At 43.1% G+C, this 25,733-nt stretch overlaps 2 protein-coding genes across 7 annotated transcripts; one reads left to right on the top strand and one right to left on the bottom strand.

Annotated features, from left to right (window-relative positions):
- Positions 1–4,029: 4,029 nt before the first annotated feature.
- On the top strand, positions 4,030–5,375 carry LOC106597132 (HLA class II histocompatibility antigen, DP beta 1 chain). Its single transcript, XM_045687026.1, has 4 exons — positions 4,030–4,044; positions 4,269–4,421; positions 4,610–4,928; positions 5,099–5,375. The coding sequence occupies exons 1-4, from the start codon at positions 4,030–4,032 to the stop codon at positions 5,158–5,160; spliced, it is 549 nt and encodes a 182-aa protein (XP_045542982.1). The 3' UTR covers positions 5,161–5,375.
- A 5,329-nt stretch (positions 5,376–10,704) lies between these two features.
- On the bottom strand, positions 10,705–13,754 carry LOC106597015 (major histocompatibility complex class I-related gene protein). 6 transcript variants are annotated; one of them, XM_014188252.2, is made up of 6 exons: positions 13,602–13,754; positions 13,134–13,391; positions 12,652–12,924; positions 11,314–11,503; positions 11,106–11,213; positions 10,705–10,985 (listed from the first exon to the last, which is right to left on the bottom strand). In XM_014188252.2, the coding sequence occupies exons 1-6, from the start codon at positions 13,645–13,647 to the stop codon at positions 10,961–10,963; spliced, it is 900 nt and encodes a 299-aa protein (XP_014043727.2). In that variant the 5' UTR covers positions 13,648–13,754; the 3' UTR covers positions 10,705–10,960. The 6 variants fall into 6 exon arrangements, with proteins under 6 accessions (XP_014043727.2, XP_045580705.1, XP_014043726.2 ...); XM_045724749.1 differs by having other exon boundaries at positions 11,314–11,598; positions 13,324–13,391; XM_014188251.2 differs by having other exon boundaries at positions 11,314–11,598; positions 13,602–13,753.
- Between the last annotated feature and the right edge of the window lie 11,979 nt (positions 13,755–25,733).

Raw genomic sequence — 25,733 nt, 5'->3', positions numbered from 1 at the left:
AACTCAATATTCCTAATGTGTTGCACAGTCTGTGTATAACCGTATGGTATGGTTAAACATGCCATTGAAACACAAAAGTCTATCTCATTCAGGATCTTGAAGATCCTACCAGGGAATTATGTATTAACATTGGTCTTTGATTGTTTGTTTTAGTATTGACAAAACCAGGTGTGTATGTGTTTTGCTTCTTGAGTCTTATCTAAGGGAATGCCAGTACACACATTTCTATGTGACATAAAGACAAACAGTTTATTTTTTAATCTACTTTCATTTGTGTTTTTAGATAAGCATAATTTTGGGGGGAATTCATAAATGTTTCTGATGTCTAAGGATTATAAAAATGTAATTGAAGGATAAGGTTGAGGCAAAGCACTAATTTACATCACAAAAATGCTATTAGTTAAATTGGCCAAAAATGGTCTTTCATAATAAGAAACTGACAGAATGAGATGACCTTTTAATAGTGACTACAACTGCTACCATGTAAACTGGAGTGACTTCAGAAAGGTACGTCATGAGCTGCCAGTAACCCATGTTAAACCTTGAGTGGGGACAGTTGAAAGAACATTGTGTTTTGTTTAATACAATGACAATCTGCAGTGACTCTAGGTTGCTCGCTCTGTGCTTGGGCTATGTTCTTTCAAATGCATTGTGGTGACACACTGTTCAAATATGGAACATGATGACACTGTATTGAAACATGCACCGTTGTTCATTATCAATGGTATTCTCTCAACATGTTGGATACAAAAGTTCAGCTAGGTGTTGTGTTAAGATAAATTATCAGTATACAAACAACTTTGACACAGAAGCTTTTCTAGGTGTGTGTCATTTCATTTGTCTGTGGTTTCCCCTGCTGCGGTCACGAGTACCTCCATCTCTGCTCCAGAGGTCATGTGCTCTGGCTTAGTCTTTCTCTTCCGGGTCAACGGGAGGTCATGGTCTGGCCGACACAGGTGGAGGAAACGCTGGTGAGTTGAGGGGAAAGTCAGCACATCAACATGTCAAAACTTGAATGTTTAATGATTTAAGTGAATTAGTTGGTTTCTTCAATACTTTATGGTCATTTTGCAGTGAATAAATTATACCTACCCATTCAGTTTACAAAGATAATTTCAGATCTATAAGTCCTCCAATTTGATCCTTTAAACATAATTATCCTATGACCAATCCATGAAGAAAACCGCGTTTGAACACCGGTCACAGGTCAGTCCCACTCTCACCTCTCTAAGACTGCCTGTCCCGGTGCAGATCTGCAGCAGGGCCCACACTGGGACCAGGACGATGGAGGAGAGGGCCAACAGCCAGCCCAGAACATGCACCCATCCAGGGTACACATACCAGCGGTTGAAGGTCAGGTGCTGGTACTCCACCAGAGAGCAGATAAACAACACCTGGGAGAGACGAGAGGAAATTAGGATTTCTTCAACATCAAGATATGCTTTTAACATTTAAAGTAACTCCAGATCAGTCATTTTTGTTGCTGTTGAGAACACTACCATCATTTCATCTCTCGAAGACGTGAGCATGTGAATAGTTGCTTGTGTAAAGCAAGTGAAAGTTCATGCAACAGGTCCCATTCTGCTTTATTGCTGAGCTGCGATGAATTTGTAACCTATTGCATTGTGATAGTGTCATCTCTTGGTGTCTTATAGAATTGCACAACCTTGAGTCCTGCATGCCATTACTGTCCATCAAAGCCTGAAACTCACCAGGGAAACCAGAGGGATCATGTAGAGCCAGAAGAGCTTGAAGACAGGGTTAGGCCTCATCCCTGTCGTGTCCTCTATCACACCATACACTCTACCCAATCTAACCCACCAGGTGCAGAGACAGAGACATGTTAATGTGTCCGAGTGGCACAGCAGTCTAAGGCACTGCATCTCAGTGCAAGAGGTGTCACTACAGTCCCTGGTTCGATTCCAGATGCAATTGGACCAGCGTTGGCTGGGGTAGGCCGTCATTGTAAATAAGAATTTACCTAGTTAAATAAAATAAATATCTAGATGTTGGCATGTTGCATTGATATCACGTTTATCATCTCAATAAGATTGATAGTGGAATGATACTGGTTTGTGTTTATATAGGATTCTATGGCACCACAGTGTTTATATGTATGTTTTATATATATTGTATTGGACATAAAAGAGGGCATACAATCATTGACAGAAATATATTCCAGGTTAGTTCACAAGCGTTTCGCTACACCCGCAATAACATCTGCTAAACACAGGTATGTGACCAATATAATTCGATTAGCCTCACCAAATATCCATTCCATGGCCTCGAACACAGAGAAGAAGAGCAGACGGGTTCCGTTACAAGCATAGTAGTCAAACAACTGGAACACATACATCCCACCCTGGGGACAGGAGAAGAGAGGTTTGAGTAGATCACACACACACACACACACACACACACAGTGAGAGAGAGACACAGCGAGAGGGGTGAGACACAGCAGCACCTGACACTGCCCACCTCTATACCCCCCCAGATGACCAGCACATGCAGCCTAGAGAAAGAGACTGGTAGAGATTGTACACAAACAAACATTGTCTTTAATGTTGTGGCCAACTGGAAGATGTTGAATCCATGTTGAATCCGTAAACTTCTCCCAGAATTCAGTGGCTGCAAAGGTTGAGTTCATCTGTCTGGTTTGAGAGTGGAAGTCAACACAGGCCTCTAATCAGGTAGAGAGAACATAATGTATGATACATGCGTTTAAATGGTCTAAGTTCCTAATTTGTTCAGCTGATCATCATTTGAATAACCAGTGCACCTTCTCCTTCATGGACTCACCTCCACCATTTTTGTAGCAGAGGTAGGGGAACTTCCACACGTTACCTAGGCCCATCACGTTCCCTGCTGCGGCCAGGAGAAACTCTTTCTCGCTGCCCCAGTGACCTCTCTCCTCCATCTTCACCTTCGCTAATCCGTCCTTCCCTGCACATCCCTGCTTCACCATCACCAACATTTCCTTCTGATCCAGGTCGTCATCCTTTCTTTTCCTTTTGTCCCGTCTCTCCCATGTGTCTGTCCATCCATTGTGTTCTGAACGCTGGTATCTATTCCAAGTTCTTCCAGCGTGACTGAAGCAGCATGAGTCTGAAATGTACTCATTGACTCAGACAGACACATTTCAACTGCTACCGTTGAGTTTGGACGACTACAATCCTTCAATAAGTTACTGAGGCCTGAAAGGACCCTACTCAAAGACATGGGCTCTAGAGTACATCAATAAGTTAGCATGATGACAATTTACAAACAGGGAGGAATTCCATCTCCTTGCACTCATGAAGTTGTTTATTTCATTGAAATCAAAGGGGCTTTTGCTTTGTCTCAACGATTAACACTGTGCCGTTCGTTATGTTTAACAGTGCGAGCATGATTCTTGACAGAAATGAAGGGTAAATTCCTAACGTGCCAAACCTGTCTGCTGTACGTGTGTGAGTAAAACTGTGATGCCATCTTTGCAAGGGACCAACCAGTATGTTGTACAACAAGGTAATCAGGCTGTGTCAACAAACCCACAGAAACAAAAGTGTGAATGGAAACTCGTCTCTTCACACTCAAGGTGCATACATCCATCTTTAGATGAAGCGTATCTTGATTTGGGCTCTGCTTTGCAGCCATACTATACTATATCAGGTGAGTATATTTAAGGACATTTACATGACACGTATTCTTTACCTATTTACTGTATATTAATCATATTAACCATATCTTTGCACAACATATTTCAAATTAAATATTCTCTCTGTATGTTCTGTTTTGCAGATGCTCAGATCCTCCACTTACATCACATAGGGTCAGAGGGTGTGGCAGGTCTGCCAGAATTCATGGGGTCGTGGAGTGTAGATGACAAAACCATCCTCCAGTATGACAGTAACACCATGCACATGGACGCTGACGCCCCAATACCTGATTGGCTCAGCAGCAACTAGGGTCCCTCTCATTGGAGGAGAATGAACTTCATCTCCAGAATGATTCGCAGGTTTTTGGCTATCACCTTGACTATGATTGAGCAGCATGATAACCTTACAGGTGAGTGCTGTCGACTCAATGCGTTTGTATATCCATTATATTATAATGATTATCTCATAATCTTGTCTATTTATTTACAAAATCACCATTTATACAATGGGATGTTTTTTATTTTCTGTATTCTTTCAATTTCATAGAAACTGTCTGTATTTAAACCTTAATATATATTCCTGAACTCCACAAAGATGATACTAATTCAATTTCATGAAGCTTCCCCTCATCAGGCTCGGCTCTTCCAAACTCAAGACTACTGCAAACTGAACCCTGATGGTACAGTGCACACCTCTGTCAGCCATGGCTACAACAGGAGGGATTTTGTGACCTTTGTCATCCCAGCCAGGACGTGGGCGGCTGCAGTCCCTCAAGCTGTCCACTTGGTAAAGTGTAGAGCCAATAAAGCATTTGATCGGGAGAGCCTTTACTACCACTACAACTATGAGTGAATGGAACGGCTAAAGACCATTTTGAAGTACGCACAACAAAAAAATGTAGACAGACAGTATAGAATTCTTGAAATGCAAATTATGTCAGTGGTAGAGACAATGTTGACAACACTGAACGTTGAGGTGGCTTGATCACAGCTGGCCTTCTCGCAGTCCCTGAGTTAAGTGTTATTGAGAGAAGAGGCCTACGGATACCCTCCAAGGTGGAGGTCGCGTGTCATGTGACAGGGTTCTACCCTTGGGCGGTGCAGGTGGAGTGGTTGGGGGCAGAGGGGCTTCCCATGGTAGACGGGGTGAGCAGTGGGGAGGTGCTGCCCAACGGAGACGGCTCGTACCAGCTGAGGAAGAGCCTGACTGTCCTACAGGAAGCCCAGGACACCCAGAGCTACAGCTGCCTGGTGCTCCACAGCAGTGTAGCTGGGAACATCACACTAACCTGGGGTAAGGGAACATGCCTTTGTGATAATTTTCCATTTGATTGTTGAGTAAGGAACAGACTGTTACCTATGAGGAAAATGTTATATAAAAGTGTAACCTATGTTTACCTCAGGGTAAAACGCTAATTTAACACTTTGAAATGACCTGTCTTCTCTTTATATCTATGTCCACAGTTCTCAAGACCCGATCCAGCTTCTGGAGGGACAGAATCGTAACAATGATTGGCTGTCTATAGTTTCTGACTGTTGTTCTGTTGTGGAAGAGAGGAGGCGCAGTCAGAGAGACCTCCACTGTGACTCCCAAGTCTGACCACGGCATGATCCAGTCCTCATAGCAGGTAATGTCTCAACGTCAACAGTGAAGAGGCAACTCCGGGATGTTGCAAAGAAAAAGCCATATCTCAGACTGGCCAATAAAAATAAAAGATTAAGATCGTCAAAAGAAAACAGACACTGGACAAAGGAACTCGCTGTTGATGTTGAGACTGGTGTTTTGTGGGTACTATTTAATGAAGCTGCCGGTTGAGGACTTGTGAGGCATCTGTTTCTCTATTGCACTCCACACTGCCCTTTCACACCTGGAGAAAAATAACATCAATGTGAGAATGCTATTCATTGACTACAGCTCAGCGTTCAAAACCATAGTGCCCTCAAATCTCGACAATAAGCTAAGGACCCTGGGACTAAACACCTAGTTCATCACTGGGGACAAGCTTCCTGCCGTCCAGGACCTCTGTCAGTGGAAGGCCCAAAAATTGTCAAAGACTCCAGCCACCCTAATCATAGACTGTTCTCTCTGATACCGCATGGCAAGTGGTACCGGAACGCCAAGTCTAGGTCCAAAAGGCTTCTTAACAGCTTCTACCCCCAAGCCATGAAACTCCTGAACATCTAATCAAATGGCTACACAGACTATTTGCATTGCCCCCCCACCACCTTCTGTGCTGCTGCTACTCTCTGTTATTGTCTATGTATAGTCACTTTAATAACTGTACCTACATGTACATATTACTTCGACTAACCGGTGCCCCCTCACATTGACTCTGTACCGGTACACCCTGTATATTGCCTTGCTATTGTTATTTTACTGCTGCTCTTTAATTATTTGTTAATTTTATTTCATACGTTTTTTTTAGGTATTTTCTTAACTGCATTGTTGGTTAAGGGCTTGTAAGTAAGCATTTCACTGTAAGGTCTACATCTGTTGTATTCGGCGCATGTGACAAATAAAATATGTACATTAACATTCATAGCTTTATACACAGAACATGAAAAAACAAGCAACAATATTTCATGCAAATATGATGTGGATATGGCACATTGTCAATAAAATAAATCAAGAAATCACATGTAGGCCTACAACTTCCAGTTACAGTGGTTTCCATATGACAAATTGAACAAAAATGTAGTTTGTGGCCCATGACGAGCACAGAGGTATTTTGGTAAGTTATTCAACAAAGTGTTTAAATTATCTCTGGCTCTGACCAATGAATGAAGAGACATGAGAGAGCAGTTAGCTGTTAGCTAGCGTATTCTTTTGTCACTCAAAACTCTGTCAAGGTACATAATAGGTTTTTTGAAATAACCTCTCCTCTTATATTTGACGAGGTGTAAACACTTCTGGCACCATGTTATGCGTTCAAGACAACTGAGAACTCGGGTAAAAAAGGAGGTCAAATCATGACATCAGTGATCTTAAGGTCAGGAAGTCGGAGCTTGGAGCTCTAGAAAGAGGCCCGAGTTCCCGACTTGGTATTCGGAGCTCTTTTTGTTTCGAGTTCCCAGTTTGAGCACTCGGAAGTCGGAGAGTTCCCAGCTCCCAGTTGTTTTGAACACGGCATTAGTCAGATATCACAGGAGGTTGGTGGCACCTTAATTGGGGACGAAGGCTTGTGGTAATAGCTGGAGCAGAGTTAGTGGAATCCATAATTACGCTGTGAATCCATAATGATGCTGTGAATCCATAATGATGCTGTGAATCCATAATGATGCTGTGAATCCATAATGATGCTGTGAATCCATAATGATGCTGTGAATCCATAATTACGCTGTGAATCCATAATGATGCTGTGAATCCATAATGATGCTGTGAATCCATAATTACGCTTTGAATCCATAATGGTGCTTTGAATCCATAATGCTGCTGTGAATCTATAATGATGCTGTGAATCCATAATGATGCTGTGAATCCATAATGATGCTGTGAATCCATAATGATGCTATGAATCCATAATGATGCTGTGAATCCATAATTATGCTGTGAATCCATAATTACGCTGTGAATCTATAATGATGCTGTGAATCCATAATGATGCTGTGAATCCATAATGATGCTGTGAATCCATAATGACAATGACAATGATGATGATGATGAATAAACAAAGTTGCTGGATGATGATGATTATGATGATGTCTCAAAGGCAGGTCGGGGTTCTGGCATGCAGTGGAGGAGATGGTGCTTTCCAATGCAGCCATGGACTTTCTGAGCTCCACACAGTCTGACCCGGTCTACCACTTTGACTCGGAGCACGTGGAGGAAGCCATGGCGATGCTACGGCAGTTCTGGGCCCAAACCCTGCTCTCTGCACGGGTCAAAGAGTGCCAGGGGTCAAGATACAGTCTGGGACAGCTGCTACACTCACTGCATGTACAATAGGCCAACCACATGGTACTCTGTAAGATAAAACATCATGTCAAATGTAAACATCACTCATCCAATAGTTTTTGGCATTGTGGAAATTTGAATGTGCAATGAGCCTTTCACATGAGAATGACAGGAGAGATCCCCAGTGTCTGACCTGCAGGACGCTGACTGTCTGTCTCTGTGAACAGGATTTCTACAGCCATAGCAACCGGGTGGAGATGCGTCAGCGTTCCATATACCTCCACCGGCTGCAGCCTGGGCATCCAGCCTTCCCTTTAGCCAGAGGTACAGTTAAAACACATTGTGGGTGATATTAATGAGATCGGTGTTCATGGTTCTCTTTGTCTACCTGTCATCCACAGAGGACACTCCTACCTGTATGCAGAGACAACCTCCTGCGCAGGCTGACCCAGAGTCAGCAGTACCCTCTACTGCTCACCATCGGGTACTTCAGCACGTACCCACCCAAACCACAAGGTACGGAGGCCTAGCTATATTCATCCTTGTGTAGTTGTACAACTAACATATGAGTCAGATATACTGATTAAGTTATTTGTAATCTTTCAAAAACCTTGAAATATGGTAGGCCTATGTTCAAACGTCTGCAAGCTTCAACATGAGTGTGGTATCCATTTGAGAAATTCTCTTTATAATAACTTTATACATTCTCTTTATAATAACTTTATCTTTGAATAATCCAAATAAATCTTTATAAATGCTGTTTCTCAGGGAAGTGTAGTCACAGGGGTTGTACTGGACAGCAGTCGCCACCAGGGGTTCAAGGGGGATATCAATAAGGACAGCACCTCCCCACTATTCTCCTCCCATCACTACCTCCATGTGGAGGCTGCCCGTCTCGCTACCACGGCAACCCTTACTGTGCTCGGAGACCTCGGAGACAGTGTGCACTACACTACCTTCCTCTGGTGGGTTTTATGTAGCGTTCATTATGATGTTAAATGCACTTTTTTTAAATGCAATTTGATATGATTACATTTGAATTTGATCTATAGACAATCCAATATACATTTGTGCTGATATACTGAACGTGGTACAAATACAGTACTTATCACATAATGTGTTGAAACCACTCGTGTCACAGTGTTTCCTTCTGTTGGCTGTACTCTCCTGAGGGCAGACTGTTTCCTTCTGTTGGCTGTACTCTCCTGAGGGCAGACTGTTTCCTTCTGTTGGCTGTACTCTCCTGAGGGCAGACTGTTTCCTTCTGTTGGCTGTACTCTCCTGAGGGCAGACTGTTTCCTTCTGTTGGCTGTACTCTCCTGAGGGCAGACTGTTTCCTTCTGTTGGCTGTACTCTCCTGAGGGCAGACTGTTTCCTTCTGTTGGCTGTACCCTCCTGAGGGCAGACTGTTTCCTTCTGTTGGCTGTACCCTCCTGAGGGCAGACTGTTTCCTTCTGTTGGCTGTACTCTCCTGAGGGCAGACTGTTTCCTTCTGTTGGCTGTACTCTCCTGAGGGCAGACTGTTTCCTTCTGTTGGCTGTACTCTCCTGAGGGCAGACTGTTTCCTTCTGTTGGCTGTACTCTCCTGAGGGCAGACTGTTTCCTTCTGTTGGCTGTACTCTCCTGAGGGCAGACTGTTTCCTTCTGTTGGCTGTACTCTCCTGAGGGCAGACTGTTTCCTTCTGTTGGCTGTACTCTCCTGAGGGCAGACTGTTTCCTTCTGTTGGCTGTACTCTCCTGAGGGCAGACTGTTTCCTTCTGTTGGCTGTACTCTCCTGAGGGCAGACTGTTTCCTTCTGTTGGCTGTACTCTCCTGAGGGCAGACTGTTTCCTTCTGTTGGCTGTACTCTCCTGAGGGCAGACTGTTTCCTTCTGTTGGCTGTACTCTCCTGAGGGCAGACTGTTCAGTGTGAAGCAGCCTCCAGCGTTGGTGTTTGCTATGGACTCCACAGGCAGCATGTTTGAGGAGATCACCACTGCCCGCCTCCGTGCCCACTTCATCATCCAGACCCGCGCCAACACCCCCGAGCAGTCTGGTACCTTCCTGCTGGTGCCCTTCTATGACCGAGGTGAGGGGAGAGGAAGAGGGCATGACCGGGCCAGGGGTCAGGGTTAGGGTCAGGGCCAAACCCCTGTGCCGAAAGTGTGTTACAGGCAAAACTCCTTTCTTCAGTTTATTTAATGTACACATACTAATCACCTTGCCCATCCCTCTATATGTCATCATTTCCTGTGTAGTATTCCTGATATCACATCCTGTCCCTTTCTCCCCAGGATCCTGACATGTCTCCCTCATCTTGTTCCACCATGCAAGTAGAGCACACCTGCCCAGGCCAGATGGACTGTCTCTCTGGCTGTCTCTCGGGCCTGGCTTCCCTCCAGCTCTCCGGGGTTCAGGGCGTTCTCACCCTGCTCCACGGCCCCACAGACCCCCCCCAGGGGACAGCCTAGAGGTGAACCAGCCCACCCCCAACCACAACCAGAGAGACAGGGGGCAGACACGCCTAGCACAGGGGGAGAATGGCCATGCTGAACTGAGACCCAGGCTGGTACAAGGTAACCCTCCTCTGAACGTGGCCCAGTGGACAGGTGGATTGCCCTGTGGGTGAGGTACACCTCCCCCTGCTGCGAGACGGGGCTGGCAATGTGAGGCGCTGCCATCTGACCTCCAGCCAGCAGAGGGGTTTGTGGGAGAGGAGTGGAGTGTTAAACAGGGCTGTAGAGAAGCCACTGCAAAGTTTCTTCCTGTTTCCATTGTTGTTGAGTTTGATTTGGACTGTTCCACTGTAGGTTGATGTGGGAACATTTCTCTTTGTCAAATAAGCTTAAAGATGTTCTGTAACCAAAAGGCTTCCATTTTTATGGGCCACTTGAAGAATACTTTAGACTTCAATTCCTCACTTGAAAACACACTGTAACTGGAAACCCTACACTGGAAAGCAGACAATGATTAATTAAGTTGTGTTTTTTTAATTGTATTTAAATAAATGCTGTGTTTTTTTTACTTGAATTTTCCATGAATGTAGTTCCTCCAGTCCGAACCATGTTAAAATCAAATCACAATGTATTTAAAGTGCATTTAACAGTCACAACACACTTCACAGAAAGAAAATAGACAGTTGAAATGTAACTCCTCCTCCATGGAGTTACTTCCTGATGTTAACCACTCCTTCAATGATATACTCAAACGTTTATTTGTTGTTTAGATTACATCTTGCAGCTCGTAAAATAACAACAGGACCAAGATATTTTTTTGTAACAACATCAACCACAACAACAAAAGCAGCAATTTTAACATGTATAAATGACTTTAGGGTTGTATAGAGCATCAACCACAACAACAAAAGCATCAAGTCTAACATTTTGTAAATTACTTTAGGGTTGTATAGAGCATCAAATGCATCTAGAGGACTTTTCTCATTCATCGTTGGTCATCCTCTTACTCTGGGTATTATGCTGAATAAACAGGAAAGGGAAAAATCTTTAAAATGTGTGTGAGGGGTCATTAAGCTCTTGTTTACTTTACTCTGATCAGAAATAACACCTAGTGCAGCAAGAGTTAAGATTGACTCTTACCTACTGCTCTCCTCCTTACTAAATACTTGAATAGGACAGTGAGTATCAAGACTACAGACACAATGATGACTATAGCCATGAGCACATTGGCCAGGTTCTTCTTTGGAGCTGGAAAAAGAATATCATACATATGAACATATTACATGCTGTAGTATATCTCCAGCCGATTCAATTGTAAGTAATATTGGGAAATGTACCGATACCTTACCCCAGGTTACTGTGATGTTCCCAGCTACACTGCTGTGGAGCACCAGGCAGCTGTAGCTCTGGGTGTCCTGGGCTTCCTGTGGGACAGTCAGGCTCTTCCTCAGCTGGTACGAGCCGTCTCCGTTGGGCAGCACCTCCCCACTGCTCACCCCGTCTACCATGGGAAGCCCCTCTGCCCCCAGCCACTCCACCTGCACCGCCCGAGGGTAGAACCCTGTCACATGACATGTGACCTCCACCTCGGAGTTGCCATGAGGTGGTCTCTCAAACAGACTGACGGCAGGGACTTGAAAGGAACATATTTGATGAACACATTTGGTCTGCCTTTCCAATGCAATGGACATCTTGACACTACAGACATGTACTGTTTGTTTACTGGACTAGAGGAATTCTGTCTGCAAAATGTCACATCGCGAAGAACATATACAGTGCCTTCGGAAAGTATTCAGACCCCTTGACTTTTTGCACATTTTGTTATGTTACATCCTTATTCTAAAATGTATTAAATTGTTTTTTTCCCTCATCAACCTGTGCACAATACCCCATAATGACAAAGCAAAAACAGGTTTTAGAATCTTTTGCTAATATATATATATATTTTTAAATGATATCACATTTGCATAAGTATTTAGACCCTTTACTCAGTAATTTGTTGAAGCACCTTTGGCAGCGATTACAGCCTCAAGTCTTCTTGGATATGACGCTACAAGCTTGGCACACCTGTATTTGGGGAGTTTCTCCCATTATTCTCTGCAGATCCTCTCAAGCTCTGTCAGGTTGGATGGGGACTGTTGCTGCACAGCTATTTTCAGGTCTCTCCAGAGATGTTCGATCTGGGCTCTGGCTGGGCCACTCAAGAACATTGAAAGACTTGTCCCGAAGCCACTCCTGCATTGTCTTGGCTGTGTGCTTAGGGTCGTTGTCCTGTTGAAAGATGAACCTTCGCCCCAGTCTGAGAACCTGCTACAGAGAGCTCAATTTTGAGTCTCATAGGAAAGGGTCTGAATACTTATGTAAATAAGTTATTTCTGTTTTAGTTTTTTAAATAGATTTGCAGCAATTTCTAAAAACCATTGTCATTGTCATTGTCATTGTGGGGTATTGTGTGTAGATTGCTGAGGAATTTTTTTTTATTCATCCATTTTAGTATAAGGCTGTAACGTAAACAAAGAGTGGAAAAGGTCTAGGGGTATGAATACTTTCCGAAGGCACTGTATAGCTTGTGCTCTGGGTCAATGATTTTGTTTAATCGAAAGGAGAACATAGGTATGGTAAGTGCAACACCTCGTTGAGGTTTTACAAAATGTACCGGTTAATAAAGTATTTGGTGTGTTGTTACCTTTGGGTTCTCGAAATGTAACACTAAACTGTAACAGTTTCTTCAGCCAACGGATGCATCCAGATTCGTAATGAATGACCAGCCTAACAAGATCTTCTAAATCTGTTTCCCGTTTTCTTTTGTAAAATACAGCATGGGAAACTGCAGCTGTCCATGTTCTGGTCGATACATCGAAGCTGACAAAGTCCTTGCCGTCATATGCATGGCTCATAAAGGCCTCTGTGGTTCCGTCTGACTTCCATCCACAGCGTCCATGAGCTTGGTAAAAGTGATCTGTATGACACATAAAATGACCATAATAAATCAGCACCATTTACTTCAAATATAGGCTACTGGTTAAAAGTATCAGCTCACAAAGGTAGGCTAATGGCTGCAACTAAGAAAATATGTTTTTTTGGTTATTGAACCTCTGTATAGCCATGCAATTCTCCTTTAGGCCTTCAGCTCTGTTGCACTGTCTCGGCACACATATTTTGTCCTACCATGTGAATGATTGTAATGTTCACTTGTTACTCTCACAGCCGTATCCATTACAAATCGATTAAATTTCAAATTTCGATTAACCTCCTGCCAGAATTCAATTCCCTCAGGGTGGTTCAACCATTCTGGCACTACGGCCTCTTGTTCAGCACTGCTGTTGTAGTAATAGACAGTGACATCATCTATCATTACCAACTGGATATTTTTCGGATACAAGGTCCCTTGGGTTGCGATGCAATGGCGATGAAGAGAATGAGGGGCTGGAAGACAACACTTCAAGTTATTGTTTCTGTAGCCTATTTCAATAGACAACGTCAAGACAATATTGTGTAGGGGTTGTGTTTGCTGGGTTTAGCCTATTGAAGCCTTTACAAAAAGTATACAAAGTAAAACTGCATTCAGTTTGTTATACTATGATACAACTTGGTGAGACAAGAATGCCAAAAACACAACTCAAATAATGAACTCACCTACGATGGAGAACTGCATGAATGAAATTAAAATTGTGGTTATCATATTTGCAATAACATGTTCTCGTTGGTGTATTCATGAATACAGAAGTGAAAGTGAAATAACCTGTCTAGGGTAGGTGGGACTAAATCGTCCCACACTAGACCTGGCACGTCCAGCAGATGGAGCCATCACCTCGTGATGTACACTCCATCTGCTACCAGGCCTCGATGAGTCTTCCCCTGGTGGCTTACCTGCTGTACGTCACGTAACACAATGTGCCATTGGAACACAGGAGTGATGGTTGCTGATAATGGGCCTCTGTGTGCCTTTGTACTGTAGATATTCCATAAAAAATCTGCCATTTCCAGCAACAATATTCATTTACAACATTAATAATGTCTACACTTCATTTCTGATCAATTTAATGTTATGGACAAGAAATGTGCTTTGACCCCAAACTTTTGAACGGTAGTGTAAACTCAACAAAAAAATAAACTTCCCTTTTTCAGGACCATGTCTTTCAAAGGTAATTCGTAAAAATACAAATAACTTCACAGATCTTCATTGTAAAGGGTTTAAACACTGCTTCCCATGCTTGTTCAATGAACCATAAACAATTCATGAACATGCACCTGTGGAACGGTCGTTAAGACACTAACAGCTTACAGACGGTAGGCAATTAAGGTCACAGTTATGAAAACTTAGGACACTAAAGAGGCCTTTCTACCGACTCTGAAAAACACTAAAAGAAAGATGCCCAGGGTCCCTGCTCATATGCGTGAACGTGCCTTAGGCATGCTGCAAGGATAATGAGGACTGCAGGATTGTAGGCCTGTAGGCAGGTCCTCACCAGACATCACCGGCAACAATGTCGCCTATGGGCACAAACCCACTGTCACTGGACCAGACAGGACTGGCAAAAATGCTCTTCACTGACAAGTCGCGGTTTTGTCTCACCTGGGGTAATGGTCGGATTCGCGTTTATCGCTGAAGGAATGAGCGTTACACCAAGGCCTGTACTCTTGAGCGGGATCGATTTGGAGGTGGAGGGTCCGTCATGGTCTGGGACGGTGTATCACAGCATCATTGGACTGAGTTTGTTGTCATTACAGGCAATTTCAACGCTGTGCGTTACAAGGAAGACATCCTCCTCCCTCGTGGTATCCTTCCTGCAGGTTCATCCTGACATGACCCTCCAGCATGACAATGCCAACAGCCATACTGCTCGTTCTGTGCATGATTTCCTGCAAGACAGGAATGACAGTGTTCTGCCATGGTCAGCGAGGAGCCCATATCTCAATCCCATTGAGCATGTCTGGGATCTGTTGGATCGGAGGGTGAGGGCTAGGGCCATTCCCCCCCAGAAATGTCTGGGAAATTGCAAGTGCCTTGGTGGAAGAGTGGGGTAACATCTCACAGCAAGAACTGGCAAATCTGGTGCAGTCCATGAGGAGGAGATGCACTGCAGTATTTAATGCAGCTGGTGGCCACACCAGATACTGACTGTTACTTTTGATTTTTACCCCCACTTTGTTCAGGGACACATTATTCCATTTCTGTTAGTCACATGTCTGTGGAACTTGTTAAGTTTATGTCTCAGTTGTTGAATCTTATTATGTTCATACAAATATTTACACATAATCGCAGTTGACAGTGAGAGGACGTTTATTTTTTGCTGAGTTTATACACATAAATATAAATGTGGGTGGCCCAGAATAGCCCATATCGTAGCTAATATCGTTTCCCTACAAAATGTCATAATTCAACTTTCTCAAACATACAACTATTTTACACCATTTTAAAGATAAACGTCTCGTTAATCTAACCACATTGTCCGATTTCAAAAAGGCTTTACAGCGAAAGCAAAACATTAGATTATGTTAGGAGAGTACATAGACAAAAATAATCACACAGCCATTTTCCAAGCAAGGACATGTGTCAATAAAACCCAAAACACAGCTAAATGAAGCACTAACCTTTGACGATCTTCATCAGATGACACTCCTAGGACATTATGTTACACAATACATGTATGTTTTGTTCGATAAAGTTCATATTTATATCCAAAAACAGCATTTTACATTGACGCGTGATGTTCAGAAAATGTTTTCCCTCCAAAACTTACGGTGAATGTGCACATCAATTTACAAAAATACTCACCCAAACGTTGACAAAATATATAACAATTATTTTAAGAATTATAGATAGACTCCCCCTGGATGCAACCGCTGTGTCAGATTTTAAAATAGCTTTACGGAGAAAGCACATTTTTCAATATTCTGAGTACATAGCTCAGCCATCACGGCGAGCTATTCAGACACCCGCCAAGTTCGGGGCAACCTAAACTCAGAATTAGTATTAGAAATATTCTCTTACCTTTGCTGATCTTCGTCAGAATGCACTCCCAGGACTGCTACTTCCACAAGAAATGTTGTTTTTGTTCGAAGTAATCCATATTTATGTACAAATACCTCCGTTTTGTTCGTGCGTACAGATCACTTATCCAAAGGCATAACGCGCGACCGTGGAACGAGATACGAAAAGTCAAAATGTTCCATTACCTTACTTAAAAGCATGTTAAACGCTGTTTAAAATCAATCTTTATGGTATTTTTACGTAAAAATTGCGATATTATTCCAACCGGACAATAGCATATTCATTCAAGAAGAAAAAGAAGGAGGGGCGCACTCGCGGGACCGAGCATATCCAATCCCTTTGTTGCCAGGCAGTCCACTCAGAAACTGAGCTCCTATTATCTGCCCAGTGACAGGAAAATGCTCAAACCACTTTCTCAATGCTTTAGACAGTCAATGGAAGCCTTAGGAAGTGCAACGTCCCCCACAGACACTGTAGTTTCGATAGAGAATCAAAAGAAGAACTACAATTCTCAGACTTTCCACTTCCTGCTTGGAATTTTCTCAGGTTTTTGCCTGCCATATGAGTTCTGTTATACTCACAGACACTATTCAAACAGTTAAGAAACTTCAGAGTGTTTTCTATCCAAATCTACTAATAATATGCATATTCTAGTTTCTGGGCCAGAGTAGTAACCTGTTTAAATTGGGTAGGTTTTTCATCCGGCCGTGAAAATACTTTCCCCTAGCCCAGACAGGTTAACCACTTTTTATTGATCTAGTCGCTGGTGCTTCCTGCTTTATTAGTTATTAGTTTAAGCACACTGTGTTCGTCTATTGTTGTGACTAAGATGATCAGATCAAATTTTATGACAAATTTATGCAGAAATCTAGGTAATTCCAAAGGGTTCACATACTTTTTCTTGGCACTGTATGTATATATATATATATATATATATATATATATATATATATATATATATATATATTTAGATAGATAGATAGATAGATATATAGATATATATATAGATATATATATATAGATTTACAAAAAATATATATGGGGATGGAAATTATGTATTGATGGAAGCTACAATCTATCTGCAATACTAAAGCTGATCTACCCCCTAAAAATGTTTCAATAAAATAATTTTTTAAACCCAGTTGCTTCCAGAAGCAGTTTGGAACTCGTTAGTGAGTGTTGCAACCGAGGACAGACGATTTAGCAGTCGGCAGTTCGGTTCTGTGAGCTTGTGTGGCCTACCAAATCAAATCAAATCAAATGTATTTATCAAGCCCTTCTTACATCAGCTGATATCTCAAAGTGCTGTACAGAAACCCAGCCTAAAACCCCAAACAGCAAGCAATGCAGGTGTAGAAGCACAGTACCACTTGGTGGCTGAGCTGTTGATTGCATGGCTGTGGGCTTGATATACACTTATACACTTGTCAGCAATGGGTGTGGCTGAAATGGCCAAATCCACTCATTTGAAGGTGTGTCCACATACTTTTGTATATATATAGTGTATCTTAAGATGAATGCACTTACTGTACGTCTGGATAAGAGCATCTGCTACATGACTAAAATGTAAAAGTTTTACATACAGATCTCGTATTATGGTATTGAATAATTTATTTAAAAAATAATAATAATATTGACGTCACAAATATATCATTTGTACAGTTCTTCATTAAACATTTAGTTATTTATTACATTTGACTGTGTCACGTTCTGACCAGTATGAGGGTTATTTTGTTAGTGTAGGCTGGTCAGGACGTGGCAGAGGTTATTTGGTTTATGTGATTCGGGGTGTGTGAATTATGTAGAGGGTAGTTGATTTATGTATTCCGGGGTTTTTTGGTCACTGCTCTATGTTAGTCTATTTCTATGTTCTTTCTAGTCAGTCTGTTTCTATGTTTAGTTAATTAGGGTGTGGACTCTCAATTGAAGGCAGGTGTTGTCTAGTTGCCTTTGATTGAGAGTCCTATATATTAGGGTGTGTTTGTATTTGTGGGAGGTTGTCACTTGAACTGCTGTCGTTTGCCTTCAAGTCTGTATTCGTCGTCCATCGTTTTGTTTTGTTTGAATAAGTGTTTTCATTAAAGTTAATTATGAGCACTCAACCCGCTGCGCCTTGGTCCATTCCTGACGACCGACGATACAGGACCACCCACCAAATCCAGACCAAGCAGCGGAGGAAGGAGCAACAGGTGGACTTTGAGGAGCAAAGGGAATTTGAGTTGGACCAACGGGAGAAATGGACATGGGAACAGATTATGGCCGGAGAGGGCCCATGAAGAAAATGGAGCGAAGACCGGAAACGCTACAGGGGAACACGACTGGCGTTTAAGCCGGAGAGGCAGCCCCAATAATTTTTTTGGGGGGGGCACATGGGTAGTTTGGCAGGGCCAGGATTGAGCCGCAAGCCAAATCCCCGTGCTTATTGGGGGCAGCCTATTATTAGTCAGGTCCCGTGCGTTGGAGTGAGGTGCACGGCGTCGAGGCCTAGTATTCACAGGCCAGTGTGCGCAGTACCTGCGACCCGCATTTGTCAGGGGAAAGCGGGCATCCAGCCAGGAAGGGTGGAGCCAGTACTGCGCTTAAGACCGCCAGTGCGCCTTCACGGTCCAATATATCCTGTTCCCGCCCCACGCACTAGCCCTAAGGTATGTGTTTCCAGGCTGGCATATCCAGTACCAGCACCACGCACCAGGCTTCCAGTGCGTCAGCCCAGTCGAATACGTCCTGTTCCCGCTCCTCGCACTAGCCCTAGGGTGCGTGTCTCCAGTATGGTACCTCCATTACCAGCACCACGCACCAGGCTTCAGTGCGTCAGCCCAGTCCAGCACGTCCTGTCCATGTTCCTCGTACTAGCCATGTGGTGCGTGTCCTTAGTCTGGCACGTCCTGAGCCAGCCCCACGCACCAGGTCTTCCGGCAACAGTGCCTCGTCCAGAACTTCCGGCAACTGTGCCTCGTCCAGAACTTCCGGCGACAGTGCCTCGTCCAGAGCTTCCGGCGACAGTGCCCTGGAGAGAGACGGCCCACTGTTCGGAACCAGGTGAGACGGCCCACTGTTCAGAGCCGAGTGAGTCTGGCTACAGTCCAGAACCAAGTGAGTCTGTCTACAGTCCAGAGCTCCTAGAGTCGTCCTACAGTCCAGAGCTCCTAGAGTCGTCCTACAGTCCAGAGCTCCTAGAGTCGTCCTACAGTCCAGAGCTCCTAGAGTCGTCCTACAGTCCAGAGCTCCTAGAGTCGTCCTACAGTCCAGAGCTCCTAGAGTCACCCTACAGTCCAGAGCTCCTAGAGTCACCCTACAGTCCGGGGTCGACAGAGAGGGACATCACTGTAGAGACAGTTTATGAGGGGAGTGAGCCAGGGGTGGAGTGGGGTCTGCGTCCGGCTCCTGAGCCACCTCCTGAGGGGGGAGTATTGGGGTTAGGGGGGGGTGTTGCAGGAGCACCGTCGGTGACGGTGGCCACCCTCCCTTCCCTCCCATGTACTTTTGGGATTTGTTAGTGTTTTGGGGGTTATTTGTTTTTTTTGTTTTTTGTGTGTGAGGTGCATCCGGGGTCTGCACCTTTGGGGGGGGGGTAATGTCACGTTCTGACCAGTATGAGGGTTATTTTGTTAGTGTAGGCTGGTCAGGACGTGGCAGAGGTTATTTGGTTTATGTGGTTCGGGGTGTGTGTATTATGTAGAGGGTAGTTGATTTATGTATTCCGGGGTTTTTGGTTACTGCTCTATGTTCTATGTTCTTTCTAGTTAGTCTGTTTCTATGTTTAGTTAATTCGGGTGTGGACTCTCAATTGAAGGCAGGTGTTGTCTAGTTGCCTTTGATTGAGAGTCCTATATATTAGGGTGTGTTTGTATTTGTGGGAGGTTGTCACTTGAACTGCTGTCGTTTGCCTTCAAGTCTGTATTCGTCGTCCATCGTTTTGTTTTGTTTGTATAAGTGTTTTCATTAAAGTTAATTATGAGCACTCAACCCGCTGCACCTTGGTCCATTCCTGACGACCGACGTTACAGACTGGGTAAAACTTAGTAGTTCTACTTATTTCTCTGAGAGTGAGGTGGATGTATAGCATTTTGCACAAAAAAACATGATTATTTGTCTCTGAAATGAAACCATCAAATTATAGATTTGAAACAAATACATTTTTACCACCATTCATTTTTAGAAACACTTAAAATAAGGGGTGTGTTTCGTGTAGGCTTACCCTGGCGTGACCTTGCCATGTATATCTCTCTCGGACAAGGTGACTTTTATCAATATATTCGGCTCTATTTACTCTTAGATTCGAAAATGCTAATTAGCATCGAAGTAGATATCATGCAAGACTACAAATCCTTCCTAGCTCCTGCACGTCATCTCTAACTGACACCTTTGCTAACAGGTATTGTGTCAATTTAAAATGTGTACAAGACAGTACACAGAATTGTCAATTTAAAGATATGTTGCCAATTTATTAATTGCTACATTTAGCTAACATTAGATACATTTTCCTCGATTCGGCAGTGTAACGCCCTGGCCATAGAGAGGGGTTTGTTGTTCTTTATTTTGGTTAGGCCAGGGTGTTACATTGGGTGGGCGTTCTATGTTCTTTTTCTAGGTTTTTGTATTTCTGTGTTTTGGGCCGTGTGTGGCTCCCAATCAGGCACAGCTGAAGTTCGTTGTTGTTGATTGGGAGTCACACATAAGGAGCATGTTTTTCCTTTGGGTTTTGCGGGTAATTGTATTTTGTTAGTGTTTTCCTAACAGAACTGTTTGCTGTCGTCTTTAGTTTATTTTTGTAGTGTTCCCTTTTTCATTAAAACACTAATGATGAACACATCCTCCGCAGCGTATTGGTCCACCTTTTCCGACGATGACTTCTCTGTTTCATCTGACGACGAAGACAGCCGTTACCGGCAGTCTCGTCCAGATCATCATGGCATTTGTAGTTCTTTACAATAGCCACATTAACAGTTAGTTAGCATTTTATTTTTGGGGAGTAAATAGAAGGCGAATATATTGTTAAAAGTCACTTGGTTATGGAGATTTACATGGTTATCAAAACATCACGCCAGGGTAAGTCTACACAAAACACTGCCCTTATTTTAAGGGTTTCTAAAATCCCCCATGGGAAAAATGAATGGTAGAAAAACGATTGGAACTATTTCCCTGTTTAACCGTTAAGTTTTATGGGTATTATGACTCATACTGTGGTACTTTATTGAACAACCCCATGCCATGATTAGATACTGAAAAAACATCCGAATCTCTTTCATAATTTCTTTAAACAATTCAAGTTAATTTACCAACATTTCTGAAAATGGATACATAGCATTTTGGAATGAAAATCTGTAACTTATTCTTTGCATATGTAACGCTGATGTTTAAAATCATCTTCTCCTCATGAACCATATGTCAGATTCACTCCAGATTTTGTACATAACGGAAGATAGTTACTATATGATATAGCGCTTGCTTTGTTATCCAACTGATGTTGTGTCCTTTCTGTCGTCCTGTGAACCCCATTCATTTTGATCCTGTTTTGTTTTCAGCTATTTATTTCATTGGTTCTGTTGTGTGTGTGTGTGTGTGTGTGTGTGTGTGTGTGTGTGTGTGTGTGTGTGTGTGTGTGTGTGTGTGTGTGGCTCTACCAGCCTGATTTGCTCCTGTGTGTGTTGGCCATGCTCAGTGTCTCCAGAGTGATGTTGAGGACCCCCTGCTCGGTGATAAACTGGTGTGTGTAGGAGACAGGGTTAACACACGGGTCCAGATGTTGGGGAGTAAATCTCTGCAGCCTGGTAGAGCCAGTACCACACACAGCAGAACATACAACCCCCTCATCTGAACCCCTGACCCACTGTGACCCCTACTCTGCGACGTCATCACTTCCTGGGGAAAAGGGTGGGGAGAAAAAGCCATTACACCTGAAACATACAATTATTTCCAGTAGACTTTGGTCTTAGGTACCGGTAGACTTGCAAGATTTGTAATCGTTTAATCTTTACATGAAAGGCAAACCAGTGTGTTACGTGTGTTACGTGCCTGTGTGTGTTGTGTTAGTTGTGAGAACAGGAGGATGTGTTTTTTGAACCTTGTGGCCACATAAACGTTTGTTTGTGGTGACAAAGATTTTCCATGTAGAGTAAAATAGGCCATGACCTTTTTGTATTTGTCACGTCCTGACCAGTAAAAGGGGTTATTTGTTATTGTAGTTTGGTCAGGACGTGGCAGGGGGTATTTGTTTTATGTGGTTCGGGCTGGTTGTGTTAGTAGTTGGGTGTTTGATTTATTATTCCGGGTTTTGGGCACTGTTCTATGTTAATGTATTTGTATGTTTAGTCTAGTTATTTTGTATCTCTATGTTTAGTTAATTGGGGTTGGACTCTCAATATGGAGGCAGGTGTTTTCTAGTTGCCTCTGATTGAGTGTCCTATAAATAGGTATGTGTTTGTGTTAGTATTTTGTGGGAGATTGTTCTTGTTTAGCTATATGTGCCTGACAAGACTGTCAAGTTCGTTTTGTGTTTTGTATACGTTTTTGGTGTTTTTCCTTCTTCACTTTAATAAAAGAAAGATGAGTGTACATTTTCCCGCTGCGTCTAGGTCTCAACCCTACGAAAAACGTGACAGTATTTTGCCACCATGTTTATGGAGCATTGCTCAGTGAAGTCCCTTAAATTCCACACACCAAAGGTCAAACCTCTCACTGAACATCGTTCCGGAATCTCTGAAGCCTTCTAGCACATTCTCTGTTGCACATACTCACCACAGTTTGACTATCAGTTTCATGTCTCTAACCTCAACCACATATGCTGCTTGTCCTATCACAAGCCTTGTTTCCAAAAACGTTATTATTTTTCTCTCTCTCCGCTTATCTAGCTAGTGTATGCTGTATGAATTTGTTGAAATGTTTAGTACAATGGAGCCTAACAGAACTTTGAAGAAAATTACATGGTGAAGAGTCACATTTGTACACAGTAGTGAAATAAGGATGCTTACCTGACATAGGCATGTCTTGATGACTAGATTAACTGGATTGTGGGTGCTACCCATCATAGAACGAATCTGATTTTGTTTTATTTCACCTTTATTTAACCAGGTAGGCTAGTTGAAAACAAGTTCTCATTTACGACAGCGACCTGGCCAAGATAAAGCAAAGCAGTGCGACACAAACAACAACACAGAGTTTCACATGGAATAAACAAACGCACAGTCAATAACACAATAGGCCGCAGTGGCGAAGTAATTACAATTTAGCAATAAACAATGGAGTGATAGATGTGCAGAAGATGAGAATGTGCAAGAACAGATACTGGGATTCGAAGGAGCAAAACAATTTTTTTATATATAAATATATATATAAATAACAACATGGGGATGAGGTAGTTGGATGGGCTATTTACAGATGGGCTATGTACAGATGCAGTGATCTGTGAGCTGCTCTGACAGCAGATGCTTAAAGATAGTGAAGGAGATATGAGTCTCCAGCTTCAGTGATTTTTGCAATTCATTCCAGTCATTGGCAGCAGAGAACTGGAAGGAAAGGCAGCCAAAGGAGGAGTAGGCTTTGGGGGTGACCAGTGAAATATACCTGCTGGAGCGCGAGCTACGGGTGGGTGCTGCTATGGGTCGGGTTGTGTGGGGTGGTTGCTCTCCTGTAGATGAATTAAGCAGCAGAGTATCTGCTGGCCATCCAACATGGCAATTCACATAAAAATACATCACCTACAACAGCCTTTGTCGTGTAGAATAGAGAATCGAGTACAGATCTATATATTGCATTTCTATCTGGAAAACTGTATCTGAATGCGGTGCCTCAGATGAAATAAGCCGCCGTTCTTCATTCATTATCAATGGAGAAAGCTCAAAACTGCGGAGGACAGCAGAGAGAGGGATGGTGGGATTTGTGTGAAGCAGAAACACAATCAGAGGTTCAAGCACTCGCCGTAATCAGCAGGATAGGAAGAGCACACAACCATTCTAGGAGGCACTCTGCCACAAATGCGCTCATTTGATCTTTTCCAGCTCCGAACAGCGTGGTGACGAGTCAATCTGCAAATCTAATCTAGGCAAGCAGTGAGGAGCGCACATAACAATACATGCTCCAGACATCACAAGCCAGCAAAAAGAAACCCATGAAACAAACACACAACCTCGTGTGATGGATAGCTGTCGGCTATATTAGCCACGACTTACCGCTCTTTGTGCAGCTTCAAATGTTGAAAAAAGTTGGAAATTGTTGTGCCTTCATCTGTAATTTTCTTCCCGCATGTTTTGCAAGTTGCAATCCGTTTTTTGTTGACTACAGCGTAGTCTTTATATCCTAATATAATAATTTTCGGTATCATCTTTCCAAGGGCTCCATCTGAATTCACCTGCCGACGTTCCTCTGCACTGCCACGCACAACTTTTTCTCAGCTGGCACAATTTGATTGGCCGCTGTCCGATTCAAACTGTAATCTGTTAAATAAAGAGTTGATGCACTGCACACTTTTTTGATGATGCTGGACGGGCGGGCAGGTGCGGGCAGCGATCGGTTTTGAAGCTCGTCTGGAGGTTAGTTAACACAGTGTCAAAAGAAGGGCCAGAAGTATACAGAATGGTGTCGTCTGCGTAGAGGTGGATCAGAGAATCACCAGCAGCAAGAGCGAAATCATTGATGTATACAGAGAAAAGAGTCGGTTCGATAATTGAACCCTGTGGCACCCCCATAGACTCCCAGAGGTACGAACAACAGGCCCTCCGATTTGACACACTGAACTCTGTCTGAGAAGTAGTTGCTGAACCAGGCGAGGCAGTCATTTGAGAAAGCAAGGCTTTTGAGTCTGCCGATAAGAATGTGGTGATTGACAGAGTCGAAAGCCTTGGCCAGGTCGATGAACATGGCTGCACTGTAATGTCTTTTATTGATGGCAGTTATGATATAGTTTAGGACCTTGAGAGTGACTGAGGTGCACCCATGACCAGCTCGGAAACCAGATTGCATAGATGTAGAACCCTAATTGAAGTTAACTAATAATGTGTATAATCATCGCCATAGTAATAAAGTTATCAATGTTGTATATACGGTATATGTATTTCAGTGAACTTATAACTTGTGAGGTGCTTCCTTATTTAAATTGTGTTAGATAAACAATGTTAGTGCCATGTGCTGGATTGCAACCATGGATTTCAGGAATAGATATATGAACCTACAATGTTTTATATGAATACCATTAAATACCATTAAATGTCATAAACAGTTGTTACCTATAATTTCGATAGTTACTATAATGTCTTAGTGTATATCAGATGAGGAAAGCCCTCATCTTCAACTTGATTATATAAGTTTTCCAAATAAATGTACTTTGAACGTATTGCTGTTCGTAGGTACGAGTCGACACAGTTATTTTTTCACCTTAGTTCATGACCTGTCTTGGTTCCTGTTCCTTCTACTTCCTGCTTGATAAGTCAGACACTATTGTTGTGTGTGTCAGACATGCTGTGTGCTAGGTGAGCCTTCAACCACAGTCTGTAACCAGAGAAAGGTTGTTGAGGATATTACACCGTTATTGAGTCTACATAAATATGTCATGGATGGGATGTGCACCGCTGTTGCAGCTTGCATGAGAGTCTGGTTGAAACTGAGTCTTTCTTAAGGGGTAAACAGAAGGCTGAAGGCATCCTCCTGTCCCCCTCCATTAATACACGGTGCATTGACTCTCCACAATAAGGCTGCATATACTACCAGCCATGGTGTTCAACTGAAGGCCTCCTCCCTCTTCTCTCAATCCCTAACTCCCTCTCTTTTCTCCTAGGAAG

The sequence above is a fragment of the Salmo salar genome, chromosome ssa09, assembly GCF_905237065.1.
Source record: "Salmo salar chromosome ssa09, Ssal_v3.1, whole genome shotgun sequence".
NCBI classification, from domain to species: domain Eukaryota; kingdom Metazoa; phylum Chordata; class Actinopteri; order Salmoniformes; family Salmonidae; genus Salmo; species Salmo salar.
This window is presented reverse-complemented; position numbering and strand designations above follow the sequence as displayed.